The 13,807-nt window shown below is 55.4% G+C and overlaps 3 protein-coding genes across 3 annotated transcripts; 2 read left to right on the top strand and 1 right to left on the bottom strand.

The window, feature by feature from the left end:
* Positions 1-2: 2 nt before the first annotated feature.
* Positions 3-4,202, bottom strand: ASPACDRAFT_48136 (uncharacterized protein; the record flags this gene model as incomplete). Its single annotated transcript, XM_020202068.1, has 5 exons — positions 3-2,223; positions 2,279-2,842; positions 2,895-3,096; positions 3,503-3,744; positions 3,796-4,202. The coding sequence occupies 5 exons, from the start codon at positions 4,200-4,202 to the stop codon at positions 3-5; spliced, it is 3,636 nt and encodes a 1,211-aa protein (XP_020051372.1).
* Positions 4,203-4,999: 797 nt separating this feature from the next.
* On the top strand, positions 5,000-6,760 carry ASPACDRAFT_1860412 (ankyrin repeat domain-containing protein; the record flags this gene model as incomplete). The annotated part of the gene is made up of 1 exon (XM_020197741.1): positions 5,000-6,760. One exon carries the CDS (start codon positions 5,000-5,002, stop codon positions 6,758-6,760), a length of 1,761 nt encoding a protein of 586 aa, XP_020051371.1.
* Positions 6,761-8,200: 1,440 nt separating this feature from the next.
* ASPACDRAFT_1891952 (ABC transporter ATP-binding protein) lies at positions 8,201-12,251 on the top strand (the record flags this gene model as incomplete). The annotated part of the gene is made up of 1 exon (XM_020198644.1): positions 8,201-12,251. One exon carries the CDS (start codon positions 8,201-8,203, stop codon positions 12,185-12,187), a length of 3,987 nt encoding a protein of 1,328 aa, XP_020051370.1. The 3' UTR covers positions 12,188-12,251.
* Between the last annotated feature and the right edge of the window lie 1,556 nt (positions 12,252-13,807).

The raw sequence follows: 13,807 nt of genomic DNA, 5'->3' as shown, positions 1-13,807 counted from the left end.
GCCTAGCTACCGTAAGGCCTCCGCGAATACCTCAGGTCTCGAAACAACTCCACCAGATTGTGATGTCCACGCAGGGCCGCAAAGTCCTGGAAGGTTGTCCATTGCAAGTCATTGTACCGACTGAGGGCACCATGCTCCAACAAGATCCGGACAATGTGCTCGTGGCCGGCATCCGCGGTCGTGTGAAGCGGTTGCCAGTACTTGCTGTCTGTGGCCCGGATCTCACATCCGTTCTTGATAAGTAACCGCACCGTGTCCTCGTCCCCCTTCCTACAAGCATGATGGAGCGGTGTTTGGCCGCTTTTTGTTCGGGCGTTGACTTGAGCTCCGTACTTTAGACACAACTCAACGCATTCGGCGTTCCCTGCCAAAGCGCTGAAGTGGATCGGCTGCCAGTCGTCGATGTGCGATCGGGCGTGAATATCTGCTCCTGCTTCCAGAAGAGCTTGTGCGACCTTGAAGGACTCGGCGTGAAGGGCTTGCTGAAGAAGCGTTCGACCGATGGAGTCTCGTGAGTCGATTTCGAGCCCTCGAGATTTGATAAGTTGGTTGACTGCATTGGGATCGTCTTGGTGTATGGCCGCTGGCAAGTCAGCGTCATCAGAGACACTTGAGCCGGAAATGGCGTGAGTTCGCGGCATCAGAAGCTCTTCCGTCCTTCGCGAGCCACTCCATTGCGACTCAAGCAACGGTGTACGTTTGGCCTTGTTCAAATGCAGCAGTTGTTGTGTCGAATGTTCCAGCAGGCAGCTCACCATCGCTGTGTGCCCTTCCCGCGCTGCAATATGCAAGGGGAGGTTTCCCTTGGAGTCCCCGATCATGACATCAGCACCGTGCTGTAAGAGAGCCCGGGCAGTTTCGACGTGTCCACCTTGGCAAGCCCGGTGCAGTGCGGTCTTTCCATCGAGACTTTGATGATAAAGATTCGCTCCGTGCTGCAACAGCAACTCCACAGCCTCAGTCTGTCCGCTGGATGATGCGCCATGAAGCGGTGTCCACAAGTCATGGGTGACTGCCTCCAAAGGGGCTTGTTCTTTTATCAAAAACTTGATGATCTCTATATGACCTCTTCCTGCTGCCCGATGTAACGCAGTCAATCTGCGTGCGGACTTGCTCGAGACCGAACTTCCTCGGCGGACCAGCAACACCACAATCTCGAAGAATCCCATATCCGCCGCTTTGTGCAAAGCAATCCAACCATCCCTTGCGATCTGACCAGGCGGTGCACCGTTGTCCAGGAGAACTCTGACCAACTCCAGGTTCCCTGTTCCAATGGCCAGAAACAGCGCGGTGTCACGCTTAGGTGTTACGTGGGAGACATTGGCACCGAGCTTGATCAATTCGAGGGCTGTGTCCGGATGATTGTGCGCACAGGCATAATGAAGAGGGCTCTGAGACCCAGTGTCGAGACACTCAACATCATGACCACATTCTGCCATATAATGCACAAGCTTCGTAAGTCCAAAACCAGAGGCTATATGCAGCCCATGGATACGTTCGTTCTCCGCAAAAAGGAAGTTTAGCCGTGACTGGTCGAAGAAAAGACGCATGGCCAGATCTATATATTCTTCCAAAGGCGCCAATGCAGCATGCAAGCCCCAGCAGTCCTTCGCATACCCAACGAGAATGAATATCTCGTCCGCACTCGAATCCGAGTTATTCTTCTCCGGTGTCCTTGGAGCAGGCATATTCGGATGTGAAATATCATTGGAGGCCCTCTTCAAAATGCCTTTGGACTTGACCTCGCCTTGGCCTTCAGGTGCCTTCAGTGCCTCCAGCAGAAGGTATTGTAGGCACGTCTGAGTGATGACTGTATGGGCTCTGATATACCAATCCGGCTGAGTGCTCTGAAGATACTGCTGCAAGGTATGATGCACCAACCGTACTTGTGCGTGATCCTCCATTCCGTCCACCGACAGTAATCCGCAGCAGCTACTGATTATGAGCCTGAGAGGAGATAGCTTGTCCCAATCCCAAAGTTCATCGTCGGCCGCCAAAGCGTGTCGCAACTCCAGTGCACTGAGTGGGCGGTAGGCGCAAGCCACCCAGCGCAAGGCACGGAGCGCAAGCTCTTTTCGTGCCGCGGACTGGTGGGACAAAGCGTCGAAGGATTTATCATAGGCGCCACCCAGGTCGCTACTCAGTGCCTCCAGGCTTTTGCGAATACCAGCTCGACTGACCTGGTCGCGAATGTTCTGAAGATGAAGAACTGCCAACAGAAACCTGTGTGGTTGTTAGTAGCTGCGGGCCACTAAGAGATATAGCATTCTGCCCCTACATTCCACCTGCTTGACTGACAATCGTGTTGCATATCTCTTCTTCGAGCTGCTGATCTAAGAGGTCCATCATCATGTCGTCGGACCTAAGAACATACAGAACATGCGATCGGACGTCTTCGCTATCGGCCGTATATTCTAGTACAACATTGTTCTCTGCGGACAGGGGTTCAGGTCTCGATCGACTTGTCACGAAGACGCGTGCGCCATTCCGAGCAAGCTTGTCCAGGAGGCGGACCAGATGTCTCGTTTGCGTCATATCTGCGGGGCTAAACTCGTCCAATGCATCAATCAGAACAAAGAGGGATTTGAACAGACCGCAAATATCGTTCATGATCACCTCAAGCTCTGAGACAACTGGCTGCCGATTCTCGCGCCGGCACTTGTCGTATAGTGCATTGAGGGATTGTGGAAGACTGTCCAGGTGCTCGGCAAAAGTCTTGATCATGCACCCGAGTACGAGTACCATTGGCTGCGAAGTCCGCATTCGATAGTCGCAATAATAATACGCGACACCAGCATCGCAACCGGTGTGTGAGCGTTTGATCTCATCAATGACAAACGACCTGTGCGATATTAGCGAGCCAGTACATCCTACGAAATACTTGTTGTGATTACATCAACGTCGACTTTCCAGACCCTGGTCCGCCAACACACCATAGAATATTCGTTGAGGTCTCGGTTTCGAGCCATTGTCTGAATTGACATTGAGCGAAGATCCATCTGCCCGTTCCGGGCGTTCGACGTCCTTGAATCTCGTGGTGGCGTCCTGGTCCTTGGTCACGCGTGAGCCAGTCGAGGATCTCGATGTGCCGCTCGTCTTGCTCGGAGTTAGTTTGATCAATCAGACTGGAAGCTAACGTTCTCGAGCTGTCGCCCCTCCCACATTAGCGCCGTCAATGATATAGCCATGGGTAGCCTTGCGACTAGGCTAAAGCGACGGTAGACTGAGATCTGCTGCAATCATCCGTGTCGTTTACTTCCCATTTTAGCTGTTTCCTAGCAGCAGACCAAGATCGAGAACGCCCACGATAATCACCGAAGATAGATACCTTGGTCATCTTTGGAACAACCGTCATTCAACTCGGATGGGCTAGGCATGCCCCTGCCTATGGCGTGGTTTCTAATCGGCCGACCCATTTTTCACCACGGGTAAGGGCACCTGGAGGTGTGGTAGGGGCGACAGATGTTGGAGCAAGCAACCCATAATAAAGATCTATGCTCACCTTTTATGCCGCAACTAATTTCCTCCACACGCTCTTGGATCTCCGACAGTTGCCCGACTGCTTTCGCGAATATAGACACGTTCTCCAACAACGACACCAATTCCTTTGTCTTGTCCTGGTACAGCTTGGCTGATTCTACTGATAACGACGCTGCTTCAACCATTTTGTGCATCTTCTCCGACATCTGCATTTGAAGCTGCAGGATCGTGGTCACCTCTGCGGGCGTCTGCGAGAGAAGAGCCCTTTGATGGTCAGCAGGTGACAGTGTAAGAGTCAGGAAGTGGGTTGCTCACCACCCTTCGACGGTCAACGAGAAATTGAACAGCTGGTTGCATTGCCGGACCCGCGCAATGATGCTTTCAATTTTTTCCTTCTCGAGGTGCCATAGCAGTTTCTTCGTCAAACCGACCGGCTTTCGGAGCATGCGAATCAGCTCTAGCAGAGACTTTTCGCATGATTTGATTGTTTGCAAAAGCACAGCTTCAGTCGTCTGAAATTGGTCGCTTGTCATGCCGGACGAATCGAGGAATGTGTACATCCGATCCAAGACCTGGGACAGGGCCCCCACTTCGTCGAGATAAGCTTGGACATCCTCGCGTGCTGACCTGAAGTTCGAGACGTAAGATTGGAGGACTGGGGCTACCTGCAGAGCTAGACCAATCAGCCCTGCCACCCCGGATGATATCGACAGGGGATCCATCTGGAAGGGATGCGATGCAGGCAATCTGCACATCAACCGTGGGAAATGGCCTGAGCTGAAGAGAAATCGAGTTAGTGTGGCTTACCCCGCATACTAGTCGGCGTTGCCAAGACTAGCGCTCATTTGGTCTGGGATTGAGCCAAGTCGGAGTATGTGTACGAACAGTTGGTGTGGACATAGGAAACGTTGACTACGACAACGAAGGCAGATGTGATGCTTACCGAAAGGAAAAAGAAAAGGCGGATGTAGGATCGATCAAGGCTTGCGAGAGGAACAAAGTCATGTGCTGTGTCTCGCCTATGACATTTGCCAGTGAATTTCATATTCCATTAGATCCGCGGTACATCAAAAGATCGGGAGATGTTGCTCACCATATATCCCTCCTCTATGTCTTGAAAAAGATCTCTCTCTCACTGAAAAGCCTCTGCCTGTTGACCCTCTTTGCCTCTCGTCATCATTCTTCTTCCCACTATCCAACGCCAACATCCATCAACATTCTCCGCACTTCACAGGTCTTTTCCTCAACAACACCCAACAACATCCATTTCAGCCGTGATTCAAGGATTAATCACGGCTTAAATGGACTTGTTTTGCCTTCCCATCGAGCTCCTGAAGGACATTCTGAGCCACATTGTGCCTCAGGATTGGAACCGGTCCAAGGAGCACCGACGATGCCTCGAACTTCGCCTCGTGTCTAGCAAGTGGTCGCCCCCATAAGCAGTTTTACCCATGCTTCTAATACCTACCGACGAACAGAAAGATTCTATATCATCATTTCGTATTTCGCCCTGCTCAGGATGGATTGGGCCTGTTTGGAACAACTCTGGGGGTTGACGAAACGCGAGGGGCTTGAAGGACTCTTTACGCAGAAGATCTTGTGCGAAATTTCCGAGGCGAAGCCTGGCTCCTGCTCTCTCCTCGTGCCGATCATCGATGAGTTGGAGGCACATGCTTTGACACCTACGGCAAGTACAGATGATCTCGAGGACATTATGGTCGAAACCGTCAAAAATCTCTGCCACTGTGTCATGTCGTCCCAGTGCCGCATCACGACATGCCAGCAGTTTTTGAGTCCTAACCTTTCAGGCCTCGTGTTTCGCCATCTGACCGGGCAGGAGCTCATCATCGCCGTGTGCACCGGACGCCTCGAGGTGGTACGCGCGTTGCTCAGCCGCGGTTGCAATGTGAACAGTTACAATGAGGCTGTGGGGACACCACTTTTCGCGGCTTTCGAGCTTGGTCGATTGGACATTGCTCGGTTGCTCCTTGACAGAGGAGCCAACGCAAACATTGTTGCATTTGCGAGCAACCCACTGGCCGCGGCTGCTATGTGGAGAGACGAGCAGACCGTAAAGTTTCTTTTGACGTATCCAACAGTTGATGTCAACGTGAGATGCAACGACGGCACTCCATTGTTCTGGGCCTGCCAGTCGGGAAATCTCAGTCTTGTGGAAATCCTTTTGCGTCACCTTCAGATCGATTGGCGTATTGGGAACGAGGACAACGTGACACCCCTCGGTGCAGCTGCTGGAGGAGAACATCTGCCGGTGGTCCAATTGTTTTTCACTATATTGCAGGAGCAAGTAATCTATGGTGATTTGGTTGATCCCTTGTGGAAAGCACTGGTGAAGGACGATGTCGAGATTGTGCAGCTTATCCTTGATGCACTTGGACAGCGGAAACGCAGTTTCATCTCCGAAAGGCTTCGAAATACGGGTCTCTCTATGCTTTGGTGGGCGACAAGTTGCCGATGCTCAAAGGTTGTACGCCTGCTCCTGCAGCGCGAGGATGTGGATCCGAATGGTGGACCTGTACCATGCGATCGCGAAGCCGGCACTCCTTTATCAGAAGCTGTCAAAGTTGGAGAAGTAGATTTTGTGCAGCTTCTCTTGCAGCGAGCAGACTTGGACCCTAACATTTTGGTTCCTAATATCCAAAGCTCCGATCATGTGACTACTCTCTACACTGCTGTCTCATACTGTGAGATGCTGATGGTTGATACTCTCTTGGGAGACAGCCGTGTCGATGCCAACGCTTCGGATTCCAAAGGTCAGTCCCCACTCTCCTTGGCGGTCCAATCTGGTGAGGTGGATATTGTCGCAAGGTTTCTCAGTCGGCCCGACGTGAAAGTGAATGACCTAGACATGTACAAGCGATCTGCTGTCTCATACGCCGCGGAGGAGGGATGTCTGGGGGTGGTCGAGCTTTTACTCCACCGGCCCGACGCCGATGTCAGTGTGGTCGATACCTATGGATACACGCCTATTTTCTGGGCCTCGATCAAGGGCGAACATCAGATCGTTCGTTGTTTACGTGAAAATGATGCGTCGCTGGTGTCTTCCCGCACTCCCCAAGGGGATACCTGTCTCATGTGCGCGGCGAAACAAGGTTGGTTGCTGGTGGTCATGGTGTTGATCGAATTTGAGGCAGACCCGGCTGTCAGGGATTCTTGTGGGCGGACTGCATTGGCGTGGGCTGTCAGAAATAAACACGATGCGATCCAGAGTGTGCTACATGCCTACATTTTGCGGCGCGAGTTGCCGATGAGAGGTGACTGATCAGCGCTTGGAATGCGTGCACATCCCTGGTAATACCCGCTCGGCCACTCTCACCTGGTCTTCACACGACTGGTGATTTGGTCTTCTCGTTTCCTTCTGTAATACAGGGCTGCGTTGGGTTACTTTTGTTTTCTTGTCTGCTCTCTGTTGTTGGTACGTGGAGGGCGATGCGATATCGGTGCCAAGCACGGTCACGTGTGCAGGGCTACGGCAGCCTGAGGCATGAAAGTCGCACTGCAGCACCCTTCATTTTTGTCAATTCCTGCTTTTTCTAATGCTACATAATAGTACGCTAAATGAGTTCAAGCGCATAATGATCAGGCAAATTCGCCATACGCGCCGTAGCCTGCAGCGATGCAAGTAATCTAGGAGCTAAGTGTGAAGTGTGAGTGCTCCGACCTCCGACCGGAGACTGACTCAAGCCACCACCTCCTCCTCCTCCTTCCGAGTGGCCTTACTTTTTTTTTTTTCTCTCTTTTTCCTTTTTCCTTTGCCGCGTGGTTGACAAGGAAGGTCCGGCAAAGGAGGAGGGAAGACTGGACTGTCTCACTTGCCTCGAACCCCACTTTGGCTCAATCCCACTGCATCATCCACTCTGCCTCCCATTTGGAGAGAGAGTGTGAGAGTGACTGCAGGGGGAGATGATCAGATTAGATTTCCCGAATCTGGTTCCGAGCAACGAACCAAGGCGTCCACCGGTCACGTCGGTGGCCATCCAAAAACTTCTGGTGAGGTGATCCAGGATCCATGGCTGGGCCGGGAAATTATCTGATCCTGTCTATCTTCTGGTGCTAATGCTAGGGGAGTCTAGTGCAGTGGGACGTGCTGGGGCAGCTCACCAATGAATAGACTGATTGATATGGAGCGGGAGGAAGAATTTTCGGGGCCCGCTGCACGTTACCAGTTGATACCGCCCTTACCCTCCATACATACCATAAATACCTTCATACACTGCGTTACATACCCTAACATACTCGAACCATACGGCCATACCTCCAAGTGGGGACTGATTGATTATCTTGTGCTCCTCTTTTTGTCTCTTCGGTGCCCATTCTTTACCCTTCTAGCCAAGCGGCCAAGCAGCTCCGAAGTTCCTCACCTTACGTAAAGCCGGTGACTTGGTCCCCTGTCAATCTTCCATTCTTCAGTAGCGGCTGCTGCTCCTTCACTGACTCCATTTCTCTTCATCTTCTTTCCCTCTCTCCTTCTCTCCTCCCCTCCCCTCCCCTCCCCTTCCCTCTCCTCTTCTTCTTCTATCCCTCCGCCAGAAGTGTGAATGCGATCTCCCTTTGCGATTGCAGGCAATTCCTAAGGGCGTAGCACCTGCACCTGCAACTGCATGGCTGGCCACCTGTGAATTGCGCCTCACCTTTCCCCGCACTCCAACCTCCCATTCACCGACACAACCTCATCCTCCTTCTTCTCCTCCTCTCTGCCAACATGTTCCTCAAGAAGCTGGCGGGCTTCCCCCGCCTGCTTCTGGCCGGCAATCCCACCAAATATGAAGTCGCCACACTGTTCACCGGCATCGTCGCCGCCATTGGCGCTGGCGTCCCCTTTCCCATTATCGGTATCATTTTCGGTGAACTGCTCGACAACTTCAACTCCATCTCCTGCGCGGAATCCAACGGCGAAAGCGACAGCTCCGACCAAAGCAGCATCAACCACGAGATTCTCCTGATCGTCTACCTGGGCATCGCGCAATTCGTCCTGATCTACGTCCACCTGACCTGCTGGACCCTCTCCGGGGCTCGCCTGTCCCAGCGTCTTCGCGAGAAATACCTCCGCAACCTCATCCGCCAGGAACCCTCCTACTTCGACAAGCTGCCCCCGGGCGAGGTGGCCTCGCGACTCAGCAGTGACATCCAGACCATCCGCTCGGGCACCAGCGAGAAAGTCGGCATCGTGCTGTCCAGCATCTCCTTCTTCGTGACCGCCTACATCGTCGCCTTCATCAAGGACTGGAAGCTGGCCGCCGAGCTCCTGTCCTTGATCCCCGCCTATTTCCTCATGTCCTTCATCGGCAGCCACTACATCGAGAAATACTCTGGCTCCATGTCCGACTACGCCGCCACCGCCGCCTCCATCGCCTCCGAGGCCCTCAACAATCTGGTCGTCGTCCAGGCCTTTGGCGCCAACGTCCGGCTCGAGAAGAAGTTCGCCTCCGCGCTCAAGTCCGCCGAGACCGAGGGGCTGAAGAAGGCGACCGCGGTCGGTGTGCAGGCCGGTTTCTTATACTTCATCGCCTACTCGGCCAACGGTCTGGCCTTCTGGCAGGGCGCGAAGCAGGTCGCCGCCAATGTACGCGACGGCACCAGTGGCGTTAGCGTCGGGGCCGTCTTTACCGTCATCTTCATCCTGGTTGAGGCCACCCTCCTGCTCAGTCAGACGGCGCCCTTCCTCCATCTGTTCATCGCCGGTGTCGCCTCCTACGAGAAGCTGCGCGAGGACATGGACCGCCAGCCGCAGATCGATGCTACCACCACCGAGGGCTTGCGGCTGACTGACGGCCAGGCCGAGGGCGGCTTCGAGCTCAAGGACGTGACCTTTGTCTACCCCTCGCGGCCGGAGATCACCGTGCTGGACAAGGTCAGCCTCAGCATTCCCGCCAAGAAGCACACCGCGCTGGTCGGCCTGTCCGGCAGCGGCAAGTCGACCATCGCCGGCCTGGTGACGCGGTTATACGACCCCGTCGAGGGCCAGATTCTGTTCGACGGACACGACCTGCGCGAGATCAACACCCGGGATCTGCGCAGCTACCTCAGTCTGGTGCAGCAGGAGCCCTCGTTGCTCGATCGCTCGCTGCTGGAGAACATTGCCCACGGCCTGATGAACTCGAGTAACCCGGAGCACCACCGCTTCAAGGAAACGCTCCTCACCACCCAGCTGGAGGAACTCGCCGCGGAGGTGCGCGAGGGCAAGGATCTGATGGCGGCGGCGCAGAGCCGTGGCGCCGAGGTTCTGGAGGTGGTGCAGATGGTCAAGCACGCCGCCACGCTGGCCGATGCCGACACCTTCATCAGCGCCCTGCAGGATGGATACGGGACGATGGTGGGTTCGAGTGGTCGACTGATCAGTGGTGGGCAGAAGCAGCGTGTCTCGTTGGCGCGGGCCCTGATCAAGGACCCTGCCGTGCTGATCCTCGACGAGGCCACCGCGTCGCTGGACTCGCGCAGTGAGCAGCGCATCCAGCGCGCCATCAACAACATCGCCAGCGGCCGCACCATGATTACCATTGCCCATCGCCTGTCGACCATCACCGGCGCCGACAACATCGTCGTCATGCACAAGGGCACGATCGTCGAGCAGGGCGACCACGCCACCCTGATGGCCCGGGGCGGCGCGTATGCCGACCTTGTCAAGCTGCAGGGCATGTCTTCCGCCGCGGACAAGGACGATGCCCCCGCGGCCGACAACGCCAGCCGATCGGACCAGCCCTCGTTGACGGACGTGGAGATCGAGAACGAGAAGGGCAGCCTGGCCAACACCGACGAACCCACGGAAAAGACTCCGGTGGTGCACGAAGGCCCGGCCTCGGACGCCAGCAACACCAACACCCCCGATGCCAACGACGAGGCCGATCCGGAGGAGCTCAACACCCCGAAGAAGTCCCTCTGGGCGCTGGCCAAGGGCTACGCGCCGGCCCTCCGGCCTCACCTCCTGTACATTTTCCTGGCGCTGATCGGCTCGGCCATCGTCGGCGGCGCCTTCTCGGGCGAAGCGGTGATCTTCGGTAACACGGTGGGCAGCCTGAACCCGTGCAAGGGGGCGTCGAGCATCAGCAGCAGCGGCAACTTCTACGGGCTGATGTTCTTCATCCTGGCGATCATCGAGTTCTTCGCGAACGTGGTTAGCTGGGCGGGCTTCGGGCGCATCTCGGAGAAGATCGTGTACACGGTGCGGGTGCTGTCGTTCCGGTCGCTGTTCGAGCAGGACCTGCAGTGGCACCAGTCCGAGGGCCGCACGCCGGCGCTGCTGCTCTCATTCATCACGCGCGACGGCCAGGCGCTGGCCGGGCTGAGCGGCTCCGTCATCGGCACCGTCATCTCCATCACCATCAACCTGATCGCCGCCATCGTGATGACCCACATCATCGCCTGGCGCATCGCCCTCGTGTGTCTGGCCCTCGTGCCGCTCCTGCTGGGCGCCGGCCTCATGGAGCTGCGCGTGCTCGGCAAGTTCGAGGAGAAGCACGAGACCGCCTACACCAAGTCCGTCGACATCGGCGTCGAGGCCATCACCTCCATCAAGGCGGTCGCCTCGCTGGCCCTCGAGGAGGTGACCCTGCGCACCTACCGGCGCTCGCTGCGCGGACCCCGCAAGGAGACCCTGCAGGTGACGCTGCAGGCCAGCTTCTGGCAGGCGATGACCTATTTCTTGGGGAACATGGTCAACGCCCTGGCGTACTGGTGGGGCGCCAAGCAGATCTCCAACGGCAACTACACGCAGACGCAGTTCTTGATTGTCGTGTTCTCCCTGCTGGTCAGCGCGCTGCTGTGGAGTCAGATGTTCGCGCTGGCGCCCGAGCTGACCGCGTCCAAGGGCGCCATGGCCCGCATTTTGGGGCTGATCGAGATCGGCTCGGATAAGATGCGCGGCAACGTGGACCGGCTGCCGCCTGCGCTGTCCGCGGACATCGAGTCCGATGCCGTGAGCAGTGAAAAGCATGTCGGCGGCGGCGGTGCGTCCACCGTGCAGCTCCGCGACGTGCATTTCTCCTACCCGGCGCGTCCGGACATCAAGGTGCTGAACGGGCTGAGCGTGAACATCCCGGCCGGCAAATTTGCGGCGCTGGTCGGCCCCTCCGGCGCGGGCAAGTCGACGATCATCTCGCTCGTGGAGCGACTGTACACCCCGTCATCCGGGTCGATCCTGGTAGACAACCTGGACGTGACGCAGACGCGGGGCGTGTCGTTCCGGGACACGATCTCGCTGGTGCCGCAGGAGAGCGTGCTGTTCGAGGGGACGATCGAGTTCAACATCAGCCTGGGCGCGCCGCCGGGGCGGGACGTGACCCTGGACGAAATCCAGGAAGCATGCAAGCTGGCCAATATCCACGACACGATCATGGCGCTGCCGGAGGGGTACCAGACGCTGTGCGGGCCGAACGGCAGCCAGTTCTCGGGCGGCCAGAAGCAGCGGCTCAGCATCGCGCGGGCGCTCGTCCGCAAGCCCAAGCTGCTGATCCTGGATGAGTCGACCAGCGCGTTGGACGCGGAGAGCGAGAAGTTGCTGCAGGATGGGCTGGAGCGCGCCGCCAAGGGCATTACGGTCGTGGCGATCGCGCACCGGCTGAATACGATCCGCAAGGCGGACGTCATCTTCCTGATTGAGGCGGGGCAGTGTGTCGACAGTGGCACGCATGAGGAGCTGCTTGAGCGGTCCGAGAGTTATCGCGCGAATGTGCTGCATCAGACTGTTGCTTAGGGCTGTTGATGACCCCTGGGGTAGATATATAGTTATAGTATTAAGTGGTTTTGGGTAGGGTGGTTATAATAATAAAATAGATTTTCGTTTCTCTTCCGTCTCGTCTCTTGGTATGGATGTCTAGGCACACCCCTCACCTGCTACATGTAAAGTTGCGGAGAACTTTATCTTATGCGAGTGACAATATGGATCACATAGCTGGGGACTGTTAGGTACAGACATTATCTGTGTAGGTTCCTAGTTGCATATCCTCCACAATTCAATGTTGTTGCATTATAGAGATCTAAGCAATTCACCGAATTGCCATCCGCTTGCTAACCATACCCGTAGCAAGGATATATACAGTACATCGTAACTACGTAGCAAAATTCCTCACCAACTCACTTTCCCCCAAAAACCCACAAGAAAACCCTGAATTATCGCAAGGAGTAAATATGCATCCTCACCTTCAACTCAAAACCTATACTCTACCTCAATCCAAGAACAGCAACCAAACAACATCCCCTCCCCTCCCCTCCCTCTCCCTCGAACAGAGCCCACCAAAAATACCACAATACAGCAATACAACACCGCACAACACCGCCTCAGACAGTTACCGCCTAGCGCCTTGGCTCCGCCCAGTTCATTTATCTGCTGCCCCAAACAGCTAGCGCAGCCGAGCCCAACTATCTAATCAGATCCCGACCAGCGACCGCCACCGGGGCCCGCCCACTATCTGATCCGCCGGTTGTCTAATCAGATTGTGTCATGGCCCGCTTTGTGATTCGGGTGTGCAGCTGTTGCAGCTGTTGCGGCTGTTGCGGCGCGGTTGTGTTTGGGTTCGGGTGGGCGTATTGTGTAATAGTCCCCTGTATGTAAGGTGGGACAGCATACGGTATGGATGGTTACACTGCAGTTTGTTTTGGATTGTGTTGCACAGCAGATGCGGGTGGTTTGCTTTTTTAAGGGCGGGTATCTTGTGCTACTTCTGTGGTGTGGTGGTACAGCAGTGGGTCTGGTCCGGTGGGTGGTACAGCATTACTGTTCTACATGTGTAATGTCCCGGGGGTGTAACATTACACAACAGATGCAGCTTACCTTGCTTGAATGTCGGTCGGTACTCTGAAGGTAGTACGTACCGTACACCTGCAGTAGGCAGTGTAACAATACACAACAGATGCAGCGTACCTTGTTTGAACGTCACTTGGGACTCCGGAGGTAGTACAGCTTTACGGTCTATAGATACGTACTGCAGCAGGGAGTGTAATAATTACACAACAGCTGTACCATGCGTATCACTATACTCACCCTTACCGAAGTCCATCCATACATGGTGAAAACCGGAATCCCTAGCCATCCCCGCCCACCCTGGTGCCCTCGAATTCTCGCACCTCGCCCACTAGTCAAGCTCAGAATCCGTGGATGCGAACGAGGCACGATCAGATAAAATTCTGCGCTTCACCTCCGGCCACCACCTCTCCATCCCATCTCCAGAATGCTCCAGTAAACATGACAATTTATCGATACTGCAAGTCATCAACCCATAACCAACCCTGATCTAATCAATGATCCCATCCAGTGGATTATCCAGGAAGTAGCGATACCGGCGCCCGGCAAGCGGAGCTGCAACTGAACCCAACA

This window comes from Aspergillus aculeatus, assembly GCF_001890905.1.
Source record: "Aspergillus aculeatus ATCC 16872 unplaced genomic scaffold ASPACscaffold_22, whole genome shotgun sequence".
Classification (NCBI taxonomy): domain Eukaryota; kingdom Fungi; phylum Ascomycota; class Eurotiomycetes; order Eurotiales; family Aspergillaceae; genus Aspergillus; species Aspergillus aculeatus.
This window is presented reverse-complemented; position numbering and strand designations above follow the sequence as displayed.